Source organism: Cnephaeus nilssonii, assembly GCF_951640355.1.
Source record: "Cnephaeus nilssonii genome assembly, chromosome: 10".
Lineage (NCBI taxonomy): Eukaryota > Metazoa > Chordata > Mammalia > Chiroptera > Vespertilionidae > Cnephaeus > Cnephaeus nilssonii.
The window spans coordinates 22,101,623-22,127,708 of record NC_137081.1 but is presented as its reverse complement, the minus strand read 5'-3'; the positions used below and the strand labels follow the sequence as shown (position 1 = coordinate 22,127,708).

Below are 26,086 nucleotides of genomic sequence, written 5' to 3'. Positions count from 1 at the left end.
TGGCCTGGACTCTTTCCTTCTCTGGCAGCCCTTGGAAGGGCTGACTTCCCATGTCTGCCTTCTAAGCCTCCCTACTTCCCAGTCCCATTATCTACGACTCATTCTCTCTGAGCCCCATTTCAGAACTTCCTGTTTGATAGTCACAGGCTTCCATTCCAAACTTCCCTTCACCCCTGCTCCCAGCACCCTGGGGTCCCTAGCGCTGCCCAACTTGGGTACCATGGGGCACGGATGGTGACTGTACCATGCCTGGGGTTGGCCATGACTGTTGAAAGTTCTGGGTGAGCACCACCCTTGTAGTTTCTGAATCACATCTTGAGAGAGGCCAAGCCACATATCCAGCAAAGCGCCATCAGCTCCTTGAGGGCAAGCCCCAAGGACACCTATGAATCCTGACTTCCAATCCAGTCTGTCACGTGGTGGTAGTTGGTGTTAAGAGCAGTCCCAAGCTGGGTTATCATTGAAAGAAGGAAAACCTTTCTGGGCAGCTGGACTGCGGATATTTGGGACTGCTTATGATGACTCATAGCAGGGGTGTACTGCCTGCCTGCTGGGGGGCATTTTGAAAATGTATGAGGCATTTAAAAATATATATATATTTTATTGATTTTAGAGAGGAAGGGAAAGGGGGGGGGGAGAGAAACATCAATGATGAGAATCATTGATTGGCTGCCTTTTGCACGCCCCGCCCCCCCACAACCCAGGCATGTGTTCTTGGCCAGAATCGAACCTGGGACCCTTCAGCCTGCAGGCCGCAGGCCTACACTCCATCCATTGAGCCAAACCAGCCAGGGCTAAGAGGCATTTTTTGATGCAAAAATTTGAAGGTATGCTACTGGCATTTAGTTGGCCTGGGCAGAATGCTAGACATATGAGATGCTCAGGAGCCTGCTTATTAGGAAGAATTCCCAAGATGACTTTGGAGTGACCGGCTGCACATCCTGCATTTGGACCCTAGAACTACCTAACTTCACATGTAAACACAAAGTCCTTTTTGCACATTTTGAAAAAGACTCCGTTTTCCAGGAATGCACCTCCTTGCAAATTAAAACTTACTTTGCTTTAGCACTTTACCATGAACTTGTTCACTACTTTGGAGCATCAGGTCACCAATGACAGCACTGCCTTGTCCATGAATCGACGGGAAAGGACCAGTATCGGCATCGTGGCTACTGCATCCACAGTGATTCATATGGGGGTGGGGACTGGATCACTTCACGGCCTTCTCTTTTAGTTGGGCCCAAACTTTCACATAATGAAATACCTTTTGTCATAAATTATTTTTATTTCTCCTTTATATTACAGTGAGGACATTATACAGGTTGTCATGTACGTCATTCATTACCCATCCATTACCTCTTAAGGTAGTCCAAGGGCTTTGACCCTGAAAGGGTAGAGGACTGTAGTGTAATGATGGTTCTAAATTGCATTGGAGAGGAGGGAATAGAGTCTAAAATCTTCCCAGGTTATTTCCTAGGTCTCACGTTTCTTATCCTGCTTTACAGAGACTAGAACAAGGGGTCTAGATGGAGATTCTTGGGGGAGGGGTCCAGAACATGACTCCCAGTTAATGGGTGATGGAATTTGCGCAAGAACTGGGCAAAGGTGAAAGTGCTGTGTCTCTCCCAAATCTCTCATTCCTTCGTTCTGCTTCATTGGCACTCCAACCACCTCCCCACTCCAGGCAGCCAAACTCTGACTTCACCCAAACTCTGACCTCATACTGTACTTAATTCTGGCTCAGGACAGTCAACACAAGACGAAAGGCAGGACAGCATGAGCCGATCACACCCCCAAACCATCCAACTCAGATCTGTGAGCTCCCAGCAAACTCGGGCTCCCCTGTCTCCACAGCTTGCTGCCCAAAATCCCTCCTCCCACTCTTGGGCCTCTCTCAGTGGGCCTCCTCCCTGGGGCCTCGGCTGTCTTCTGGCTTTGCAGGTAGGAGGCGGATGTGCAGGAGTTGGTGCTGGCTGAAGGGGGTGTTTGGGGAATAGATGTGGCATTAGAAATTCTCTGGAAATAGGTATTTCTGCCTAATTCTGAAGACCACCCCTTCCCATACCTCCACCTGCAGCATATTTTGGTCCTGGCTTCTCTCCTCTGTGCCTCGCACCTGCTTCTGCTTCGAAGTCTCCCCCCGGGAGGACTCTCTTACTCCCCTGCCCACCTCCTGGCCTCCAGCCTCTTTGCATGTGGTGTGTCTACCATCCTGCAAACTTGGATGGGCAGCAGGTAAGGGGGGCTCCCTAGAGGGAGAGGGCAGGTCCGGGGGGGGGGGGGTGGGGTGGCTAGGAGAACCTTGGGAAGTCCTTTTGGCTGTAACCTGTTTCCAGACCTGCTGGGGCTGCTGTTCCTACAGGCTGCCTCTTGTCCAGGCTCCATCCTTTGAGTTCCTTGTCCCTGCTCTGGTGTTGACCAACCAGAAGCTGCCTCTGGCCATCCAGACACCTGGAAACTGTGAGCACCAAGCAAGGGTGAGGGTGGGGTTGGGTGCTAATCTGAGCTTACAGGTGTAGGTAGGTACAGAATTGAGAAAAGGCACCTTGGGGGTCTTGAAGCTGTGCCAGGCATCAGCTAGGACTGCACTGCCATGGGTCTCCATCCCATTTACCTCCTCTCCATGCCGAGGGGCCTGGCTGCCATAGCCTGGAGCTCTGGAATACTTCTCTCCAAGAGGTAGTGCCTGGGGCTGGGGAGGCTCTGGTTTCCATTATGCAGGGAGTGAGCTGCTCTGGGAGAAGGGGGAAGGGGGTGGGGGTGCTCTGGGGAAGGGACCCACCCTGGAATTAGGAAGACCAGTCAAGGTCAACTCGGTCAAGCAGAATGTTTTCTCTGTCCTCTCCTCCACTCCACTAGGTGTCTGGGGCAGTGGTGGTGTCTGGGCTGCTGCAGGGCACGCTGGGACTATTGGGGGCTCCTGGCCACTTGTTCCTTCACTGCGGACCCCTGGTACTGGCCCCCAGCCTGGTTGTGGCAGGGCTCTCTGCCCACAGGGAGGTGGCCCTGTTCTGCTCCAGTCACTGGGGGTTGGCCTTGCTGTACGTAAGTCCTGAGAGGCGTGGGGGTGGTGACCAGCGGGGTGTGCAGGACCGGACCGGGGGGGGGGGGGGGGGGGGGGGGGGGAGGGCAGAGTTGCTGGTCCTAACAGATTGAGCAGCTTATCTGAGCAGGGACGACTTTGTGGATTCATTTGGTCTCCCTAACTTTCACACAGTCTTCCGCTGACCCCCAAAGTACCGTCCTTCCCCGTCCACGGGGGCTTTCTTCTCTTTTGTGGAAGTCTGCCACTCCTGTCTCCATTGCCTGCCTCAGGATGCCTGCTTCCCCCTGGTCCTCAAGTTCCTTCTCTCTACTAGGCTTATCCTGCTCATGGTGGTCTGTTCTCAGCACCTGGGCTCCTGCCAGTTACCTCTATGCCCCTGGAGGCCAGCTTCAAACTCTTCAACTTGCACTCCCATCCCTGCCTTCCGGCTCCTCTCGGTATGTGGGGGTCCAGGCAGGGGCAGTCAATATTAGAAGGGCCAGCATGGAACACTTGCTCGACCCACCCCCTACTATCTGGCCTCTGTTACTCCTCTAAGGCTGGCCCGGAAGGATCTGGGGGGTGGAGGGAGGTTCTTTTCCATCTCAGTCTTGCCCCTCAGGTGCTGGTCCCAGTGGCCTGTGTGTGGATCATCTCTGCCCTTCTGAGTCTCCGCGTCAACCCCCTGGAGCTGTCTGCCCCCACTGAGGCACCGTGGTTTTGGCTGCCTCACCCAAGTATGTCTTCTCCTAGTCCTCCATCCTCTTGCTGAAATGAAGGTGTCTCTTTCTTTCAACTCAAGATTTAATGAACTTAATTTCTGAGTTAAATCCTGAGTTTTCTCTAAACACACAGGGGAGAGAAATTGCCATTCTCAGGGGCAATGCCAGCCCCTCACCACAGATGTTTTGTTTAGTGTTAAGAGATGTCTGCAATCCCCAGCACTCTCTACTGATACTCCTTACCCAGTTTACACATTTATGTTACCTACCCCACAGGCATTTGAGTTAGTGACCTGTGTATAAAGATTGCTTTTGAGGCATTGTATCTGAAATCTGCTCATTCATCCATTTAATAGGTACTTGATAGGGGACATAGTGGTAAACATGACATACATAGTACCTGTTCTCATGAAACTTATAATCTATTGGGCAATACAGATCCTAATTAAGTAGGCATCCAAGTAATGTAAAATTTCATGTGGCAAGTGTAACAATGGGGAGTACATTGTGTGATGAAAGCTTATAATGGGGGGTCTGACTTTATCAGAGAGTCAGGAAAGGTATTCTTGAGGAAGTGATCATTGAGCTGAGATATGAGAGATGAGTAGGAGCTAACTGGGTGAAGGAAGACAGAAGAGCATTCCAGGCGGAGAGAACAGCATATGCAAAAGCCATGTGGTAGCCAGCAGCACAGCAAATATAAGGATCTTAAACAAGGACAGTGTATCTGGAGTGAGGGAAGTCAGGCAGAGTGTGGTGGGAATTGAGGCTAAAGGGACAGAGGTAAGGTCAGACCAAAGAGGACCTGTAGACCATGGTGAAAGGATGGTTTTTATACTAAGAGTTTGATGGTTTTGTCCTAAGACATCTTCAAAGGCAATGGGGCCTCTAGGATTCTTGTAGCACAGTCCTTTGGAGGTAAGGGGGTGCTTCAGACTTGAGTCTGGCCCCAAAGTGACTCTTCCTCTCTCTTCAGCTGAGTGGGTCTGGCCCTTGCTGACCCCCCGGGCTCTGGCTGCAGGCATCTCCATGGCCTTGGCAACCTCCATCAGCTCCCTGGGCTGCTACTCCTTGTGTGGCTGGCTGCTGCATTTGCCTTCTCCATCTCCACATGCCTGCAGTCGAGGGCTGAGCCTGGAGGGCTTGGGAAGTGTGCTGGCTGGGCTGCTGGGGAGCCCAATAGGCACTGCATCCAGTTTCCCCAATGTGGGCACAGTTAGTCTTATCCAGGTATGTGGATGGGATACGGGGGGCTGGGGGGGGGAGGGGAGGAGGGGGCCTGTGCTGGAGGTGCAAGAGAGGGGAAGGGAACTCACACTGACTGATGGACAGCTGTGCGCTACACTCTGTTAGGCACTTCACATCAGTGTTCTCATTTAGGGAGGTGCCTAGAAGTGGTGAGGGGCTAGGAGTATAAGGAAGACACCAAATCAATATTGAACTTCTATGCCTCGGGCACTGTATCAGGGCTGGGGTTCCAGTGAAGAATGTGTCAGATAAAGTCCCTGCTCTCTTGGGGTCTTCAGAAAGGGAGAGGCAGACAATTTGAGAAACACACACACACACACACATACACACACACACACACACACACACACACACACACACACACACCCCAAAACATAAATAAGGTAATTTCCCAAAAACAAAGCAGGTAGTGGGATAGTGGTTGAGTAAAGGAGCCCCCTTTATGTAGAGTGCTTGGGGATGCTCTGTGGAGGGGTAACATTTGAGTTGGGATCCAAATGGTGAGAAGAGGCCACCAGGCAAACACCTTGAATAGTCAGAGAGGTAGCTGTGTTTTCTAACGTCTCTTCTTCATGTAGGCTGGATCTCAGCGAGTGGCCCACTTGGTGGGGCTGCTCTGTGTGGGGCTTGGGCTCTCCCCGAGGCTGGCCCACCTCCTCACCACCATCCCGCTGCCTGTTCTCGGTGAGTGAATGTATCAGCAGAACTGGTATTGACCTAGTATCCCCCCCAGTATCTCCTTAGTATTGACCTAGTGGCCCAACTGTTGCTGTGGCTGGCACCCTTCTTTTCTGAATAGTCTCCCTGATACATGGACCTGTATGACAGCTGCCTTCATTTTCTCAGCCCAACAGAAGCCCTTGATTTGGCTTCTGGCAGAATCAGAAGCCGGCCTTTTGGTCATCTCTCTCCGTCACAATCTGCCCCACCCTGCAATACTCCCTGCTATGCCAGCCCTCTCTCAACTCCTTTGATGACTTTCCTATGAGACAGGTGGAGTGCTGGGCGTGACCCAGGCTGTGGTTCTGTCTGCTGGATTCTCCAACTTCCACCTGGCTGACATCGACTCTGGGCGGAATGTTTTCATTGTTGGCTTCACCATCTTCATGGCCCTGCTGCTGCCAAGATGGCTTCGGGAAGCTCCGGTCCTACTAAGCACAGGTGGGAGGGAGCGGGGGAGGAGTTGCTCAGTATTGGGAAGCCAGGGCTTGAGGCTTGAGGCTCTCTGAATTGCAGGCCACACCCTTTTCTGGGCTTTCATATACATAGTTCATCCACTTGTTTAGCAAATATTTATTGAGCACCATCCAAGTTCCTTGGGATACAAAGGTGCCTCCAGATGCTACAGTCTAGTAAAAGAAATGAGATGTGTAAGCACATAACAGGAAAGGTTCAGCTAAAGAGCTGTGCTGCTTAGTGGTGAAGGGATGGATGACTTATGGTTTGAGATGATCCAGGTAAGTTTTATGGAGAAAGTAACATTGAGCTGGTCTTGAAGGATGCTAAGATTTAAGCACATTTGGTGAGAAGGTCATTCCTGGTGGAGGAATCATCATAAAGACATAGAAGTAGGAAGTCATAGGGGATGTCCTGAGAGCAGAAATAGCTTAGTTTGCTAGTTCAGCTTAGCAAGCTGCAGTGCTTCTCAATTGAGAATGACTTTGACAATGTCTGAAGACATTTTTGGCTGTTACAAAAAGGGGATGGGGAATTGTTACAGGCATGTAGTGGGTAGAGGGATGCTACAGTGCACAAGACAGATTAGTAGTACTGAGGTTGAAAAAACCAGGCTAGAGCATAGAAGGTAAGTGGGAAATAAGGTTGGGGATTTTAATACAAAACTTTCCAGAGACAGGGAGCCTGGAACAACCAAAGCATATGTGGAGGGCACGTGGATGCTTAGAAGATAGGGTGTTGAGCAGGGATCCTGTGAGAAGGGCCAGGGTGTAGAGGGAAAAAGGACAAAGGGGATGTAACTACGATTCAGAAAGATCTGTCCTTAGTCCAAGTCATTGGCCTTGCATAGTATCAGAGTTCCCCTCCTGCCTGGTCCCAATCCTATAGGCTGGAGCCCCTTGGATGTGTTACTTCGCTCGCTGCTCTCAGAGCACATCTTCCTGGCTGGCCTTTTGGGTTTCCTCCTAGAGAACACCATTCCTGGTAAGTTGAGGTCAGGCCCTAGACTGGGAATGGCCAGGAAGTCATCACTCCCTGGGTTGGGCAATGGCCTGACCGACTTCTGTTTTGCAGGCACACGGCTTGAACGAGGCCTAGGTCAAGGGCTACCATCCCCTTTCACTGCCCAAGAGGCTTGGATGCCTCAGAACTCCAGGGAGAAGTCTCCTCCAGAGGATGAGCTTCCTTTTCCCCTCCAAAACTTGTGTCCCTGCATTCCCCAGCTGGCCCATTGCCTCTGCCCACTGCCTGAAGACCCTGGGAATGAGGAAGGAGGGCCCGCTGAGCCAGGAGAGACAGCCGACTTGCTGCCTGGTTTTGAGGAACAGCGCCCCCGGTCTAGCAGAGAAGAACTTAGGCCCCATTAATTCCAGGATTCATCCTTCTGCTCTGGTTAGATTGCTCTATCTCCCAGCTTGCTGGAGAGTCAGCTCCCAGGTTCTACGTTCTCTTAGGGAGTGTGTGTGTGTGTATGTAAAATGGGTTTACCTAAGGGTCTTGTTTCTCAATAGGTATGTTGCCTTTCCTTCTCATAATTAGGTCCAACTGTTTCAGAGCAGGGGCCATGAATGAATAAATAAGATTTTGCCTGTAAACTATTTATACTTGAACTCCAGCATTCATGTAAATATTTATTGAGCGCTTCCCATGTGCAAGGCCCTGGAACTACAGGTATGGATATGACAGGGTCCCTGCCCTCTCAAAACACTTATGGTTTTGCCCTAGCTGGTTTGGCTCAGTGGATAGAGTGTTGGCCTGCGGACTGAAGGGTCCTGGGTTTAATACTGGTCAAAGGCACATGCCCGGGTTTGCAGGCTCGTAGGAGGCAGCCAATTGGTGATTCTCTCTCATCATTGATGTTTCTTTCTCCCTCTCCCTTCCTCTCTGAAATCAATACAAATATATTTAAAAAAAACCCCACTTATGGTTTTAAAAGACTTATGTAATTATTAACTAAAATCCAAAGCAGAAGGCAGTCTGTATCGAAGATTAAAACAATGCTATGGGAGCAAAGAGGAGGAAGCAATTAATTCTGACTTGGGATAATGGGGAAGGCTTTATTGAAAGAGGCAGCACTGAAACTGGCCTCAGAAAGAGGAAGATTTGGGGTTGTGGAAAATGCACCAGAAGAATTTTTCAGCTCAGGTATCCAGCTCGAGAAAAAACGTAAGTTGTACAAAGTACAAGATGATTTGAGGGATTTCCAGCTTCTCAGTGGTGATGAAGCCTAATTATGGCAATGTAGGGGAGGCAAGGGAAGTGACATTTATTGACAAGTCCAAATACAGGACTCCTCCCCTGCACCTCACAGGGCATTAAAAAACTAACAAACAAAAAAATGAGAGAGAATCATTGATCGGCTGCCACCTGCACACCCCTTAATGGGGATGGGGTCTGCAACCCGGGCATGTGCCCTGACCAGACTCCAACGGTGACCTCTTGGTTCATAGGTGGACGCTCAACCACTGACATTCTTTCCACTGGGCCAGCCCCGCTCCCCCTCCACCTCTCTACCAGCGGGCCGCCCTGCCTCTCTCTCCAGCTGGCCAAGGTGGACCTCCAGGTCTAAGCGCTCCTTCTATCCGCTCCGAGGGCCCAGAGGTCCCGCCCACGTCGGCCCCGGGCTCCGCCCTGTCCCTAAGGCCCCGCCTCTCCGGGAATGGCTCTAGTCTAGGCCTTTCGGTTTGCATGGGCGGCGGAGGGTGGGAGCTGTTGCAGCCGCTCACGGTAGGTGGGGTCGTGCTCGAATAGGGACCTGAGCCGGGCCGAGCGGCGCGGGGCTACCCCGACCCTGCGCGCTGCCGCGGCCACGGGCGCTTTGTCCCAGGAGGGACCCGCGCGCGGCCCACGTTCCCGGCCCGACCTCCCGGGGTGGGCGGGGCCTCGGGGCCGCGCGCGCACAGCCCGGCTCCCGGCCGCGAGGCGGGGTCGGTGAGGCAACTCCTCGGCGGGCCGCTTTGTGCGACAAAGCAGCGGGTGGTTGGCTTTGTTCTCCCCTGAGGGGTCCCGAGCCGCGCCCCAGTGCAGCCGAAGCTGTAGATCTGCTAAGGCGGACGGCGGAGGCCCTTCTAGCGAGGGCGCCGGGCGCGGCTCCTGGGCTGGGGCTGCAGTCGCGGGAGCGAGGGTTCGTCCCTCCCACAGGAGCGGGGCGTGGCCCAGCCCCAGAGTCGCCGGGGCCTTGCTGCCCTCTGCTGGGTGGCGAGGGAACTGCGCCGAACTGCAGGCCGAGGGGCGGGGCTTGGTGCAGATCCGCCTTCCCCGGTGACGTCACCTTGCTGTTGGCCCTCGGTGCACCCTCACTTCGTTCAGGAATAATAAACGGGTGTGCCCCGTGGCTCAGTGGTTGAGCTTGGACCTATGAACCAGGAGGTCAGGGTTGGATTCTATCAGGGCACATGTCGGGTTGCTACTGGATCTCCAGTTGGGGGGGGCATGTAGGAGACAGCTGATGAATGATTCTTTATCATTATTGATGTTTATCTCTCCCTCTCTCTTCCTCTCTGAAATCAATAAAAATATATTAAAAATTAATAAACGGGCAAATCTGGTTAACGTGAGGGTTAAAGGCGAGCTTGAAGAAAAGAAGAAAAAGGTGGGATAGAGAGCCTCAGACCCAACAGGACGCTGGTGGCCGGGGGTGGCGCTAAATATCTCAGACCTTTTTATGGGTTGACCCTGGCCACGCTTTAAACTCCTCCCCTACCTCCAAAACAGAACAACTACCCAAAAGCTCCACAGTTGGATGTTCCTGAACTTCTGGGCTTTCTGAAGTGACCGGCCAGGATAACCCAATTTTGGTGAGTCAGACAGTACACTCTCTAGGTAGTGCCACAAAGGGAGAGAAGGGTTTGGCGACTTCACTGTGTCTTCCACCTTTGTCAATGAGTTCTGGTACAGTGAGGATTAGCTTAATCATTCCAAGATCTTTTCTTCCCGGGAGGAGCAGCACGGCAGGAAATGTGACTGATGTACCATTCAACAAACAAAATTTGAGGCTGCTGCAAATGAAAGTGACAATATTTCACTTGTCTACCCACTGTAGAAATTAAGTTATGTTACAAGGCTGTGTTTAAAAAACTAGGTTGTGGGTGGAAGAATATTGGCTTTGACTGAGAAGGAAATGACTGGAGCAAACCATGTTAACTTTGTTAATGAAACCCAAGGAATTTTCTTTATATTCTGAAAGTGCCCCCCCCCACTTCACTTTGTATTTATATACTGAAACAATAAAGGAAATTTTAACACTTCCCCTTTTTCTAACCCACAAGAAAAATAAAACTTCTTGTCAAGGAGCCATAGTTAATGAATATCTACTAGGTGAAGGCTACAGATTGAGTTGTTGAAGTAGAAAAGTTGCTTTTCAGTTGTTCCGGGATGTGTAGTAGGGCATGGTGTCATTGATGGCAGTGCCTTAGGGTGGGGATGTGGGGGATGAGTGAAGTGGGTGTTCATCATCTCTAACTCTGTGATGTACTCTGTCTTGTATTCATGACGTCTTAGTCTTTCAGGTTCTTCTTGAAATGGGATTTGGGCTTTCCTGTTTGCTCTGGACACAGTGTTTGTTCGCTTTTTATTTGTGTGTCATTGATTCCTTTGAGAATTTGTCAATAGCTGTGGACTTCTTCTCCCCAAATGAGTATATGCATGTATGCACAAATTTCGCAAGCAATTACAGAGGATTCACATGCATAGATTCTAGATTAAGAATCTGTCTTAGGGAATATATATTTATATTTTATACATATCATCTATTATATTTGTCATATTGTATATATTTATAGAATATGTATTTCTGTTTAGTGAATATATATATATTCTGAGAGCTTCCAGAGTTTTGTTTTTAGATAATGATCAAATAATTTGAATTTCCTCTGATGACACTTATGATTTATGCTGTTTTCTGAGACAAGAACTGTTCCTTCTCTTCTAGAAGTTTTGGGAAAAGATAACATTGACATATTTCTTAGGAATGTGATAAATATGCAACAAGAATGGTTTAGGTTTCCACATTAAGTTATATTATTAGAAAGCAAAAATACTAATACCAATATGCTGAGGTTTAAACACTATAGCAGAAAGAGATATTTTATGCCCTCTAAGAACTTAATATGGAAAAAAAAATTCCTCAAAATTCTAAATAGATTTTTAGTGGCAAAGAGGTACTAAGATTGGTGCTCAGTTGGTTATATACTGGGGTTGGGGAAGATGGGGGTGATGAGTGGGGTAGAATATAAACGCATGTTTTCTGTTTTATTAGGGAGGAATTTCATGAGACTTATTTGATATTGAGCTTTCTGCTGGTCTTCTCAGGCCTATGATACCCCGGGACACTGCTAATTAAGACTTTCCTGCAGATGGAAGAACTGGAGCAAGGCCTATTGATGCAGCCATGGGCACGGCTACAGCTTGCCGAAAACTCCCTCTTGGCTAAGGCTTATATCACCAAGCAGGGCTATGCCTTGTTGGTTTCAGATCTTCAAGAGGTGTGGCATGAACAGGTGGATGCAAGTGTGGTCAGCCAGCGAGCCAAGGTAAGTGTGAAGAGAAGTACTGCTGTGGTAATGGGTATAATTTATTTCCTACTGATGGCCAGGGACATTCACATCAACCAGCTTGCTAGCCTTTCAGTTGTCAAGGAAGGTTGAGTCAGGTTGAGATAATTCCAATTAATGTCCTGTGCTTCTGCCGATAGCCCTGGGGTCTTTCCACATGGTCTCCGTATTAGTTTATGTGCTGCATACAGTACAAGGCAGGATTGTGAAGTAGGCCAGTTGATCTCTCTTCTCATGCCTCTGTCTTCATGTTAACCAGAGTTTTCCTTTGCGGTTACTTACGAAGGAGTCAGTTTCCTCTTAGCACCCTCACTCTGTACAACTCCCGCTACCTTTTTAGGAGCTGAACAAGCGCCTGACTGCCCCCCCTGAGGCTTTTCTCTGTCATTTGGATGATCTGCTTCGCCCACTGTTGAGGGACATTGTTTGTCCTGGAAAAGCTACCTTCTCCTGTGAGCGTGTGGCGGGGGCACTGATGTTACAGGTGCGGAGTGAGCTCTCTGGTCTCCCCTTCTATTGGACTTTCCACTGCATCCTGGCTAGCCCTTCCTTGGTAAGTGAAACTCAAACACGGGGTAGGGGAGGGGACTGCTAGTTGCTTTTTTGAATGATTTTAATTGAATTTCTTGTGACATTTTCCATCCTGTTTTATATACAGAATTTACCTATTTTGTTTAAAACTCCTGTAACTTGTTCTAAGGAACACCAGGGGGCATTGTTCCCTCAATAATGCTTGTTCCGGGACCAAAACATTTGAGAAGCCCAAACGATGGTTAATCTCATTTTGCACCACACAGCCCTAGAAACTCAGAATAGTGAGGTTGGGGAGGCAGTTCTCCTTGGGGGCTGATGAACTCTAACATTTTTTTTCTTTTAAAAGAATAATGATATTACAATTGAAAATACGTAAAGAAAAAACTATTCTAGGCCAGTTCCTCTAATTGGGGAGCTTCAATAAGAGGCAATAGTTTTCAGAGTGAATTGAGTCTTGGTTGGCTGTGGGAGAAGTGAGTATTGAACAATTGATTAGTGGTTATGTTTTAATGTAAAATAAAATAATTATTTTTACAAGAAGAAGAATGCCATCCCAGGGAAATCCCAGGACCTGAGGAAACTTTATAGGGAAAAAGTTAGAGCCAGTGGACACTGGCAAGGACGTAGGTGGATACTATTTCAAGTTCATGTGTGTGTCTGTGAGGTCACACAGTCATAATTTTTGTTTGTTACTCATTCTTGTGATAGCTTTAAATTTTTTTGAATGAGTAATTCATGAAAGGACAAACATTTCAGACATTTAAGGGTATACAGTGGAAAAAAAAATAGGTCTTCTTTCTACGCCCTTTCCAAGTCTCTCATTTTCCTTCTCTAAAGCAACTACTGATATCAGCTTCTTGTGAATTCTTTTTTTAAAAAAATGTATCTTTATTGATTTCAGAGAGAAAGAGAGAGGGAGGGAGAGATAGAAACATGATGAGAGAGAGAATCATTGATTTGCTGCCTCCTGCACATCCCCCACTGGGGATTGAGCCTGCAACCTGGGCATATGCCCTTGGCCAGAATTGAACCTGGGACCCTTCAGTCTGCAGGCTGACACTCTATCCACTGAGCCAAACCAGCTAGGGCTCTTGTGAATTCTTAAAGAAAGCTATATATAGGTACATATACAGTATATGTATGTATGTATATGTACACACAATCAAATATTATCTGGGTATATGTATGTGTTTTCACAAATGACAGCACACTCTTTACACAGTTCAGTACCTTGCTTTTTTCACTTAGTTGTGTAGAACTTAGAAATCACTCATCACAATACATTTAGTCAGGCAGGGTATTATAGGTAGGCCTGGGGGCAGGGAAGTAGGAGAGTACCTGTTTCCTCTCTACAACATAGTGTATTCACATTAATAATTTAATAGTTCTTAGGTCTCTGCAGGATATTATGGAATATATAAAGCTTCAGGTCTCTGTTTTTCAACTCTGAGCCTATTTCCACTCTGGCCAACTTCTCTTACCTTCTCCTCCTTTCCACTCTGTATTCTTTCTAGTATCTAATGTAATTCTTTTTGTTGTTTATATATGTTTTTCTAATGTAATTCTTGGTATTCCATATTTTGACTTTCAGATTTGTCACCTCTTTGGCCATTTTATAATTCCTACGACAAACATGCAAAGTTTTTGTTTTTTGTTTTTGGTGTGTGTGTGTGTGTGTGTGTGTGTGTGTGTGTGTGTGTGTGTGTGTTAGAAAGAGCAAAGACCACAGGCTTTGGAACCAGCAGACCTGAATTTGTAACTCAGCCCTGTCACTTTCATTACTTATATGATCTAGGATAAATTACTGAATTCTTATGAGTCTCGGTTTCTTTATCTGTAAAGTGGAGATACCAGTCACAACCTTACTATGGAGTTATGAGGATTAAATAAGAGGACATATGGAATGTTACTTATCCTTAGCATTATAGTGGACCTGTGAGGGAAAACACTCCAACTTCATAATTTTTCTTTTTTAGAAAGGATTGGGACCATGAGAGTACTTGGGATTAAGCCATTTTTACATCTAGTAATCCCAGAGCCAGAACTAGAACCGAGGTCTCCTAATTCCAAGTCTGTAACCCTTTTCACTATATCCAAACCTGATACGACTCATCTTGAGATTGATAACTGCCATTCTGCTCTCCTGCCTATGACTTGTGAACATTTCTATGAGAAATCTGAAGACATTGTGGGAAATTATAAACAGCTTTCCCTCTGGAGAAGATTGCCAACTCCTGCTTCTGTATCCACACACTTCCTGACCTCCTCAACTCTTGTGCTCTTTGAGGGCATAGGCCTCGTGGGGTCAGAGCACATATTAGGCACACAGTAGGTATTTGTTGCACTAACTTGTTGAACTGCATCTCTTCCTGTATTGCTGTCTGTAAACGAAGGGGGTGGGATGGGTGTGCCCCTGCCCTCCAAAAGCATTTCAAGATTTTTCCTTGTAGTGTCTGTGGATTTGCTTTGAAATCCATTCCTTCAGCCGCAATGCCTTGTTCTGATTAACTGATCTAAGTTAGTGTTCATCTAACTTTGAAGTGAGTTATACCCCAATGATTCAGAGTGATGTAACTCAAGCCTATGAAATATTTTAGAAGTTAAAATATTTACTGATAAAAAGCTCCCCCGCCCCTTGCTATATAGACCCTGGAGTCCAATAGATCATTTTAGTTTCCTGGTATAGCATTACCATGTTTAATTAGACATGGCAATGATTAAAACCTGTTTCTCATCATGTTTCATGTTGTTATCCTTACTAATACTTAAACAAATTGCTATTAAGGTGGAGGGAGGCTGGTTAATTAACTTTAGGAGTTTCTGTTATTTTATTTATTTATTTATTAAAAATATATTTTATTGATTTTTTTTTACAGAGAGGAAGGGAGAGGGATAGAGAGTTAGAAACATCAATGAGAGAGAAACATCGATCAGCTGCCTCCTGCACACCTCCTACTGGGGATGTGCCCGCAACCAAGGTATGTGCCCTTGACCGGAATCGAACCTGGGACCCTTCAGTCCACAGGCTGATGCTCTATCCACTGAGCCAAACCGGTTTCGGCGAGTTCCTGTTATTTGAAGGCTGTCACCAAATGGCTGGTGATGCTGCTTGTGCAATTACTTTCTATTAAATATATTTTTGTTGATTTTTTAGAGAGAGAGGAAGGGAGAGGGATAGAGAGATGGAAACATTGATGAGAGAGAAACATTGATCTGCTGCCTCCTGCACGCCCCCAACTGGGGATCGAGCCGGCAACCCAGGCTTGTGCCCTGACCTATTGGTTCATGGATTGACGCTCAACTGCTGAGCCACACTGGCTGGGTAGCAAGTGCAGTCAGTTCAACCCACCAAATATTGACTTGCTTTCATACAACTATTCACCTGTTTTCTTCCTGATCTATCTTGAACAGAACCAAAGTTACCAAAAACAATTCCTAGGAAAGAGGGTTGGGTCTAATGCAGATAAATTTCCCCTAAGCATAACTGCCACATTCTGAACAGTACTTCCTGGAAGCTTAAGTTTACACTAAGGATCTGAACTGGCAGACAGCACCAGTTGGGATGTGCTGTGTGATGGAAAGAAGTGACTGGTATCTATAACTGGACTTGATTTCTGGCCTTTCACTTTGTGCCAGTGCCCCAGCATTTTTTGGGTCCTAATGCTGGTACAAAAGCTGCTGGCACTAACACCTAACACCTAACACTCCCCCACTCTCCAATGAGAGAAATGTGGAAAAAGTCCTTTTCTCTCCAGTTGAACCACAATACAATTGGAGTTTTTAGTAGGACGTTTTATTAGAAAATTAATGGAAAACAAAAACACAAAAATCTGCAGAGTTCAGACTTCTCATCCTGACTGAAATAAGTCTGGCTTGCACATTTAAAAAAATATTTTTATTGATTTCAGAGAGGAAAGGAGGGGGAGAGAGAGATAGAAACATCAATGATGAGAGAGAATCATTGATTGGCTGCCTCCTGCACACCCCCTACTAGGGATTGAGACCACAACCCAGGCATGTGGCCTTGACCGGAATCAAACCTGGGACCCTTCAGTCTGCAGGCTGACGCTCTATCCACTGGGCCAAACCAGCTAGGGCATGGCTTGCACATCTTATAGGACACTCCCAGACCGTTTCCTCACTTCAAGCCTGTGTAGGGTATCTTGTCTAAAAGTTCTCTGTTTTAGATCGAGGGCTGGGGTTGGTACACTATGGCCAGCAGGCCAACTCTGGCTTGCTGCCTATTTTTGTAAAGTTTTGTTGGAACCCAGCCACCCTCATTTATTACATGTTGTCTGTGGCTCCTTTCATGCTACCAAAGCAGAGTTGAGTATTGCGACAGGGACTTATGGGCCGCAGAACCGAAAATATTGACTCTCTGGCCCTTACAGAAAATGTTTGCTGACCTCTGGTCTAGGGCATTTCTTAGTGCCTCCTTCAGCTCATCTCCTTGGGGGAAGGGAAAGAAACTCTGATAACATCCTCGAGCCACAAATAGATTATTGATTTTAGTTATTTTCTTTGGCTAAGGCTTTCATCTTTCAAAGGCTAATGGACACTTTGCATAGGCGAATTAAATGATAATTTTGTATTGCTGTACATTATCACATGAGAACATCATCCTAGCTGCACTGCAGTATGGCTGTGCTTGCGACCTTCTTGCCTCTTATTAAGACCAAGGTGTGCTGGTGGTTTATTTCCTCCTAGGCTGGTCTCTTAGTGACTGTCTTGCTTCTATTACAATGGCCTTAGACTTTGTGGCATTGGTGGAAACAGATTGAAACTCTGGGCTCATTCTGGGCTATCATCAGCCCTGAAATGGCTCTTCATTAGTGTCTGGATCAAATTTGACTTTGAAGTCTCTCTACTTTCTGTGATTTTTGTCTCCTTTTATACTCCAGCTAGCGTACTCTGTTGTAGCCACAATTACTTTCTTGAAGGTTAGTTGGTTCTTCTGCTTTTGTGCCTCAGTCTCTGCTAAAAATTGCTGCACCACATCCTTCTCTTGAAATCACACTTCTAGGTAGCTATTCATGAGTATTCTTTTTTAAAAAAAAGTTTTTATTGATTTTTAGAGAGAGATATAGGGAGAGGGATATATAGAAAGAAACATCAATCAGCCGCCTCCCTGCTGGGGATCGAGCCCGCAACCCAGTCATGTGCCCTGATGGGCAATCAAATGAGGGAGCTCTCGGTTCATGGGTCGATGCTCAACCACTGAGCAACACCAGCCGGCTCATGAGTATTCTTTATTCTTCCCATCTTTTTTGTCTGTGACTCCAAGAAAATCCTTGAACTTCTTTAATATACTTATTTAATTATTATATTTGTGTATACATTCATGTAAATGGATTGCTTGCCTATGACACTATAAGTTCCTGTGAAAAATATTTATTCTTCAGTATTTTTTTCAAGTTCCTAATGCAGTATCAGGGAGTATTTTATATGTATCTCTTGGCTAATTGCTATCTCTTCCATGAAAGGTCTCCCAGCATTTGATTCGTCCTCTGATGGGCACGAGTCTGGCATTGCAGTGCCAAGTGAGGGAGCTGGCAACATTGCTTCGTATGAAAGATCTAGAGATCCAGGACTACCAGGAGAGCGGGGCTACACTGAGCCGAGGTGAGAGGACATTCTTTGAGATATTGAATGGGAAATGGTACGGATAATCAAAGGTGCCTCTGAAAAGGAGGGGACTTTATTTGCATTAGAGAAAGCTTCCCCGAGGGTGGGTGCTAGGTTCTGACCAAAACTGGAGACTTGATGGTTGGTGACACCTCTCTCTGCCTGGAACACCTGGCTGGCACCCAACTGGCCAATAGAAGCTGTGACTGAGTCCAGACATGCCCTAGGCATTGGCAAGGAGAGACTTTGGATAAGGGCCAGCAGCTATACAAAATTGTACGAGGGCAACATGAACTTGGGACTTTAGGAAGTTGCATAGCTCCAACTTCAGAATGAAAATTCAGTTTGACCTTTGTCTTCATGTTGGGAAAAACTCCTGGAGCACATGCTGCCACCGAACCTGTTGCTTGTTGCTAGTCACCCGCTCCTCCTCCTGTTTGCCCACACCCTCTCATCCCTTCTCCCACGGGACTAGGTGAGTCTGGGTATCACATCTTGGTGCTCTTTCCCAAGAAGAAGTTTTGGGCTCTGTTTCCTTTCCATCTCACAGGTAGGAAGCTTGTCCTAAGACTCACATTTCTTTTCTGTATCCCTTCTTATTACAGATCGGTTGAAGACAGAACCATTTGAAGAAAATTCTTTCTTGGAACAATTTATGGTAGAGGTAGAGCATTTGTTATTTCCTTTGTCCTGTGCAACTTGGCTTTACTTCCTTTTTCCAGGTGCCCAAGTGGTGACTTGTGTTTGGGTGTTAGGTTGCTTGCATGGTTGGAAAGCCCTTTCTTTGAAAAAGTTGCCTACAGAAAGTCTGATAAAGCTTGAGATGTTCATGGGGAAGATGGGGGAAAGAAGAGGAAAGAATGTAAAAGGCAAAGTGGGCCGATTAACATTCATAAAACATCTCTCTTAAAGTACCTAGGTATTTCATTTGGAATTTTCTAACCTTGGAAAGCTTGGTTGCCCAGTTGCTAAATCTTTGCTTGTTGAGATCTGATCACAATTCTGGACTGAGGATCAGTATGGGGGGAGGGGTAGTTATTATTACTTGTTGAGGCCCCTTTAACATCCCAAAGTAGAGGAAGATGGAAAGCACAGGGCTACCATTTGGGGACTGTCTTGTGGGCACAGTAGGCTGTGGAAAATCACAGTGTTTATACAAGGGGACTGGCAAAGGAATGAATGGGGAGTAGATAATTGTGGCCTGTCAGAAGCTCCTGCCTAGGTTTCCCTTCTAAGGATTGAGCTTGGCCAAAAGAAACATCTGTTAAATGCTAAACAGGGGGAGTATTATTAATAGTGACCTTTGATAATCCCAGTCAATATTGATCTTCTTCTCTAACTCTTCTGAGACTTGTTGGTTGTACGGTTAGTACCTTAGTATTATTGCCCTGTTTTCTAATTGTATATGTTACTCAAGTTGGTACTTTCTTATGTAAGTAAATAATGCTATTATAATACTATGTTATATATAAATTATTCATCTTTCTATCTTGTCTTCTAAGCGAATTTGTAAACTCCTTGTGAGTAGGGGCTGTCACTCAAACTTCTTTTGAACCCCAGATTAGTGCTTTTCACAGAGCTAAGCATAAAGCAGGTGCTCTTGAGGTGGGACTTCCTGTTCTGCCTCTGTGCGTTGACTGAGCAATAACTTCATAATGCTTGGGGTCTTAACACTAAGGACAAAAAAATGCGAGTTGAGTGCTAAGTCCATCTATTGAAGCAATTGTAACTCTGGAGAAGGAAAGCATATATTGTTAAGTCCTGAAGCAGAAAAGGTTTCAAGTCTTTATGGGGAAAGAGAGACCATTAAACCTAGACTTATAGTAGAGGGAGATTTCCTAGGCCATTTTCTGTCAGTTAGCTTCCCTTATCTATAAGTTTGGGGATTAGGTTAACATAGGCTGGAGAGAACAAGGTTCGTACATCAGGCCCTTAGTTAAACAATGCAAAGCTTACTCTTAGCTCAGCAGAGGGGTTCCTAGTGCCTACAACACTGTCCAGCTTGGTTTCTTGACATTTTTCTTTATGTACTTTATGCTTCAGTCATATAGAATGACTTTTAATCACCAAAGGTGCTTTTTCTCTAACTTTATATCCCCATACATGTTATTCCCTTTGTCTGAATGCCCAATGCCCTGGACTTAACTACCTTGTAAATTTCTATTGATTTAAAAAAAATATATTTTATTGCTTTTTTACAGAGAGGAAGGGAGAGGGATAGAGAGTTAGAAACATCAGTGAAAGAGAGACATTGATCAGCTGCCTCCTGCACACCCCCTACTGGGGATGTGCCCGCAACCAAGGTACATGTCCTTGACTGGAATTGAATCTGGGACCCTTCAGTCCGCAGGCTGATGCTCTATCCACTGAGCCAAACCAGTCAGGGCATCTATTAATTTTTTAAGTGTCAGCTTCAACCTCTTTAGGAGACCTTTCAGGACTCTCCTTTTATTTACTTATTTATTTGTTTGTTTATTTATTTATTTAAATATATTTTTATTGATTTCAGAGAGGGAAAGAGAGATAGAAACATCAATGATGAGAGAGAATCATTGATCGGCTGCCTCCTGCATGTCCCCTATTGGGGATCGAGTCCGCAACCCGGGCATGTGCCTTTGACCCGAATTAAAACCGGGACCCTTCAGTCCACAGGCCAACACTGTATCCACTGAGCCAAACCAGCTAGGGCTAGGACTCTGCTTTTAAAGATAATACTTCATCCCTGCTACTGCGGTACCTTGGTAAAATTGGAGGCTCATCTCTTCCATGCTGTTAGAGTGGGTAGAAACCTACAGACCTGAATGTGAAAGCATATAGAGCCCTGGCTGGGAGGCTCAGTTGGTTAGATCGAGTGTCATCCCATACACCAAAAGGTTGCGGGTTCAATTGCCAGTCAGGGCACATGTCTAGGTTTCAGACTTGATCCCCGGTCGGGGCACATGCAGGAGGCAACCGATTAAATTTTCTCTCTCTCTCAAAATCAATTTGAAAAAACAAAACAAAACAAAGAAAAACCCCCATACATATCCTCGAGTGAGAATAACACACACACGCACACACGTACACACGCACACAAACCACAAAAGAAAGCATGTAGAATCCAGGTGCAAGTCCAAGGAAGGATCTCGGTGTTTTGGAACCAACCACTTCAAGAATACTGGTCCTTTAGGCTTTGGGTGGATATCATCCAAACCTCATAGACTTGTAGAATTTTATTATATCTGCAAATGCTCTGAGAGACAGGTAGCTGTAGCTTTCCATTTCATAGATTAAGAAATTGAGCCTCTGACAGTGGATAGAGCATCAGCCTATAGACTCAAGGGTCCCAGGTTTGATTCCAGTCAAGGGCACATGCCCAGGTTGAGGGCTCGATCCCCAGCAGGGGGTGTGCAGGGGGCAGCCGATCAATGATTCTCTCTCATCATTGATGTTTCTATCTATCTCTCCCCCTCTCTCTTCCTCTCTGAAATCAATAAAAATATATTTAAAAAGAAAGAAAGAAAGAAATTGAGCCTCTGAGAGGTTAAGTGCCTTGCCTAAGGACATAAAACTATAGCTGTATGTTTGGGACCTCCTACATTTCTTGTCTAGGATTACCCCTATTTTGTTTTGCTACTTTGGTTGTACATACCAATTAGAGGAGAGTTAGGGCTAAGATAATGTGGAATTCTTGTGACCTCTGGGATCACTGAATGTCCTGCATCGCTGCTAGAGCTGAAAGGTTTCCTAATGGGACTGCAGAATCTCTGATGGCCGCTGCATCTTTTCAGTTACTCTGCTTGCCTGGGGTCCTACAAACAGGACACAGAAGGGTCAAGGGGTCATTCAAGACTGAGCTAAAAGGATGTGCCATCAAAATAAGCAACATAGGAAGATAAACAAACCAGGGACAGAGACCTCGGGATGAAGGTGCAGGGAGGCCAGGACTGATGTCAGAGGGCCATGCGGTCAGTGCCTGGGGTCTGTTTTCCCTAGTTCTCGTTGCGACTATTGCTGGATAAGAGGCCATAGAGATAGGGCAAGGGGCAGTAGGACAGGGAGGTTTCTAGGATACTAAGACCAGGAAAAATATTTAAGGATTGAACAGGGGTTATTTCTCCATATTTAGTCCTTTTTTCCCCCAAGAGCCTCTGATCTCTCATTTCCAGGGAGCCCAAGGGGGGCCAGTTGATGGTGGCCTAACTAGAGGGGGAATACTGGCAATGTTGATACAAGTCACCTAGGTGGAGTGGCTGCTGGCTTGATTCTAAGAGAGGGCAAGAGCCCCATATAGGACATTTCCTAGGACTAAGGGTTGAAAGTCACCTTTAGCAGTAGAAGATGAATCAAGGAATTGGGGACTATTATTGCATGACAGTAGGAACTATGTAAAAGGGGAACTTTAGAATGATTGGGCTGTCACAGCCCACTCTCAGTCTAGTCCACTGGAGGGAGTTCCTTCCCCTGGCCCTGTCCATGCCTTTCTCTCTCCATCTGGTTGCCATCAGCCTGTGCGGCTGCTGGCGGGGCTCTTTATTTATTTATCCCAGTGTAATGGGGTGAGGAGGGAGCTGGCCTAAGGCTGGCATTCCGAGGCCAGGCCACTGAGCCACAGGCGGTTTGCATGGGTGTGTGAGTCACTGGGGCTGCATGCTGCTCAAACCAGACTTGGCCAGGCTCAGGGACAGGCAGCCCAAAATAGAGCCCCGCCCTCTGCAGCTGGCAACCCCTGGCTAGGAATCAGCCCTTGACACCAAAACCTGGGCAGTTGCATGAAGTCGGCTTTCTTAGGGAGAGGAGCCTTCACAGAGATAGACATTTTGCAATTCTCTTCTCTCTCTTCAGAGGAGAGTATTCAGCAGAGCCATCACTTCTATTGCTGCATTCTGTGAGACTTAATCTGTTCAGTATAATACTTTAACCAACTTCTACTATAGAGTTTTAGTTATATAACTACAGTTAACATTAATTTGACTCAGCATCCTAAATGTAGCCATGGCCTTTGCGTCCTGTCTAGTTTTAGTTACTATCTTCATCCGCTGTCTGGTTGCAGCCTGATTCTAGAGTAGATCTTTCAAGCAATGAAGCTACTCATTGCAATGAATTTATTCATTGCTGCTCTTAGGAAGATTATATCAAAGACACCCATTGAAGATGGGGCGTTCTCTAACTTGAAAATTGTTATCCTGTTAGGTTCACTCACAGGCAGCTTCTACTTGGTTTTGGGGGACTGGCTTGTCATTCTTTACCTGCCCCTTAAATGTTAGTGTTGCCTAGAATTTGTGCCCTTGGTCCTCTCACCCTTCACTCTCTTTCTTTTTTTCTTTTCTTTCTTTTTTCCCTTCACTCTCTTTCTGAGTTATGTCATCCAGATCCTAGTTTTAACTCTCATGGTGCACCACTGCGCACCAGGTTTCTATCTCCACTGTGTTTCAAGCCATATTTCTTCCTGCATGCTTGACATTTCCACCGGGATGTCCTACATGCAACATGTCCAAATTAATACTAGACTTCCTCAAACCTATTTCTCTTCCTATATACCTTATCTTGGGGAATTGTACCATTATCCACTCAGTTGTCTAGCTAGAAATGTAGAAAAAATGGGAGTTATGTACTTTTCTGTTTGTCCTTGCTTCCAAAGCCCAACCTGTTAGCTGTCTTTTGAATCTGCTGTTTTTCTATATTCTTGCTCCCATGACCTTAGATTCACCATGCCCTGTTCCATTTTTGGTTTGACCATGCAACAGCCTCCTAACTTTTCTCCCAGTCAGTACTGCTCCCCTCCAGTTGAACTTGCAGTTGTGTCAGAGTGATCTCCTTGAAACAAAACCTGATTATGTCACTCTCTTGCTGAAAGTCCTGTAGTGGTTCTCAATAGTCTTTAGGATCAAGTTCAAAATTTCTTGCATGTCACACAACATTATTCATGATTCGGTCCTGCTGACCTCTTCAGCCTGATCCTCAGTCACTTGCCCATAGTACCCCCAAGTTCACTATCCTGAAGTATTGACAGCTTCCTGTGCATACATCTCTGGACCCATTTGCTCTGTATTCTCTTCGCTCTTGTCCCCACGACAAACTCCTATTTAACTTCCCCAACTCTGCTCAGGCATCATCGCTTTTGTGAGTTTTCCATGACAATTTTTCCTTTCCTCAGCCCACTCTCCTTCTTCCAAGCATAGGTATGCTATCCTACCATTCACAGCCACCTGTACCTACCTCTGCCACTCTGGTCAGAGCCACTGTCGTTTTTTCCCTGCATTTTTGCAATAGCCTCTTTACTGGTATCCCTGCTGCTGGCCAACAAAATGATCTTATTAAAACATAAATCACATCATGCTCCTCTCCTCACTTACATGGTAAAACCAAGACCTCCCGATGGCCTACAAAACCCTGCATGATCTGGACCTCATTACCTTTCTGACCTCATCTCCTACTACTTTCTCCCTCACTAACATACTGCAGGCACACTGGCCTCTTCATGTTTTTCTAACACTCTGAACATGACCTGGCTTTAGACCTTTATGCTGCCTGTTCCCTCTGCCTGGCATGCTCTTTCTTCAGATATTTGTGTGGCCAACTCCCTCACTTCCTTTATGTCTGTATTAATTATCTATTGTTCTATGACAAATTGTTCCAAAACTAGTCTAGTGGCTTAAAACAGCAAACATTTAATATCTCATACAGTGTGTGAGGGTCAGGAATCTGGAAGCAGCTTAGCTGGGCGATTCCAGTTCCTGGTCTCTCATGAAGTTACACTCAAGATTTTGGATGGGAATGCAGGCATTGTCATGGGCTGGAGAATTCGATTCCAAGCTCTCCCATGTGGCTGTTGGCAGGAGGTGCCATTTCCTTGCCACATGGCCTCTCCGTAGGGCTACTCACATGAATATCCCTGGCTTCCTCCAGAAGAATCCCTGAGAGACCAAGACTAAGACCAAGGTCAAGATCACAGTGGAAGCTGTAGTCATGTTATAACCCAATCTTAGAAGTGACATCCCATCACTATCTTGCTGTATTCTCTTATTAGAAATGAGTCACTAAATCCAGGCTATACTCAAGGGGAGGGTAATTAAGCTCCATTCTTAAGGGGAGGTGTGTTAAAAAAAAAATCCGTGGATGTATCTACATGGACTACAATAATGTCTTTGTTCAAATATCACCTTCTCAATGGAGTTTACACTGACTATCCTATTTAAAATTGTGAGCCACATGCCTGCCCCTCTGCACTGGCACTCCCATTTTACTTTGCCATTCTCAACTTTTTATTTTTTCCATAGCCCTTATTTTCCAACATAATACCATAACATCCACTTACTTGCTTATTGTGTATGGTCTGTCTCCTCCTCCCTGCTAGAATGTGCAAGCTCACCAAGGATAAGGGTGTATGTTTTGTGCACCGATCCATCCAAAGTGCCTAGAACAGTGTCTCTGCATAGTGGGCAATCAAGAAATATTTGTTGAGTGGATGAAGGAATCCTATCTTCCCATTCCTTTTTAGTTTCCCTATCTTATGAATAGACCATCAACATATCATCTGTTGGTAGCCTGAGGCTCAGACAGTCCTATGGTAAATAGATGGGTAGCCTAAGGAGAGGGCCACTGTTAGATTGCCATTCTATTACCTGCCTTGTTTCTTTGAAACTTAGTTTACTGAGAGATAGTTCCCAACTCTGAGATGAAACATAAACCTTGAATCTCTTATCATGGAAAGACCCTAGAACCTCTTTTCTAGACCCAGTTAAATGAAATATCTCAAAAACCAGAGGAATAAGAACTTAACGAAATCCTGGAAAAAACAGTCAATAGAGCCAAAAGTAAGTTAAGTTTCTTCTTTCCTCAGTCTTTCCTCTCTCTGGGCTCTACTTCCACAGTTGGGAGCATTGCTCCTCTGCCATGCACCTGTTGTTCAATATGTAGAGGAAGACACAGGATTCAGAGCATGTTTGTCGGTATCCACATGGGTATCATACAGAAGGATAACTCTAGAGGCATCAGAATGTCCTCCCTACATTGTGTGTGTCACTTCGCTGATCCAGAGACACTTGCAGTTAATCCATTCTTCTGGAATTCAGTCTAGTGCACGTGCATCATGCTGGGTTCTGTGAGCATAGAAAATTTGATAATACTGTCATCAGAGAGCGCACTGTGCTTAATGAGTGATAGTAGGGCCACAGTAGTGGAGCAATTGAAAAAACCTTCCTGTAAAAGACAGCTCTGGAACT

General features: G+C 46.1%; 2 protein-coding genes across 10 annotated transcripts in view; both read left to right on the top strand.

Annotated features, from left to right (window-relative positions):
- The first annotated feature begins 861 nt into the window (after nucleotides 1-861).
- On the top strand, nucleotides 862-7,753 carry SLC23A3 (solute carrier family 23 member 3). 4 transcript variants are annotated; one of them, XM_079781802.1, is made up of 11 exons: nucleotides 862-1,941; nucleotides 2,078-2,235; nucleotides 2,363-2,477; nucleotides 2,632-2,679; nucleotides 2,860-3,041; nucleotides 3,391-3,483; nucleotides 3,717-3,762; nucleotides 5,574-5,679; nucleotides 5,989-6,156; nucleotides 7,060-7,155; nucleotides 7,246-7,753. In XM_079781802.1, the coding sequence occupies exons 1-11, from the start codon at nucleotides 1,777-1,779 to the stop codon at nucleotides 7,536-7,538; spliced, it is 1,470 nt and encodes a 489-aa protein (XP_079637928.1). In that variant the 5' UTR covers nucleotides 862-1,776; the 3' UTR covers nucleotides 7,539-7,753. The 4 variants fall into 4 exon arrangements, with proteins under 4 accessions (XP_079637928.1, XP_079637926.1, XP_079637927.1 ...); XM_079781800.1 differs by lacking the exon at nucleotides 2,632-2,679 and adding an exon at nucleotides 4,724-4,977 and having other exon boundaries at nucleotides 2,363-2,460; nucleotides 3,360-3,762; XM_079781801.1 differs by lacking the exons at nucleotides 2,632-2,679; nucleotides 3,391-3,483 and adding an exon at nucleotides 4,724-4,977 and having other exon boundaries at nucleotides 2,363-2,460; nucleotides 3,648-3,762; nucleotides 7,060-7,753.
- Nucleotides 7,754-8,823: 1,070 nt separating this feature from the next.
- NHEJ1 (non-homologous end joining factor 1) overlaps nucleotides 8,824-26,086 on the top strand; it is an 83,404-nt gene continuing 66,141 nt past the window's right edge. The window contains exons 1-6 of one of the 6 annotated variants that reach the window (XM_079782564.1): nucleotides 8,854-8,898; nucleotides 9,886-9,968; nucleotides 11,526-11,702; nucleotides 12,064-12,276; nucleotides 17,741-17,879; nucleotides 18,488-18,546. In XM_079782564.1, the coding sequence (XP_079638690.1) occupies nucleotides 11,526-11,702; nucleotides 12,064-12,276; nucleotides 17,741-17,879; nucleotides 18,488-18,546 (588 nt within the window). In that variant the 5' untranslated portion in view covers nucleotides 8,854-8,898; nucleotides 9,886-9,968. Of the gene's footprint in view, nucleotides 8,899-9,885; nucleotides 9,969-11,428; nucleotides 11,703-12,063; nucleotides 12,277-17,740; nucleotides 17,880-18,487; nucleotides 18,547-26,086 lie in introns of all 6 variants that reach the window. The other 5 variants (XM_079782563.1, XM_079782560.1, XM_079782559.1 and 2 more) reach the window with 5 other exon arrangements.

Bases quoted from the DNA above. Each gene is read 5' to 3' on its own strand.
- SLC23A3 (XM_079781799.1), top strand. From the start codon at position 1,777: ATGAGCCGATCACACCCCCAAACCATCCAACTCAGATCTGTGAGCTCC. The intron at 2,236-2,362 runs GTAAGGGGGGCT...CTGTTCCTACAG, and splicing joins CAAACTTGGATGGGCAGCAG to GCTGCCTCTTGTCCAGGCTC. The intron at 4,978-5,573 runs GTATGTGGATGG...TTCTTCATGTAG, and splicing joins GCACAGTTAGTCTTATCCAG to GCTGGATCTCAGCGAGTGGC.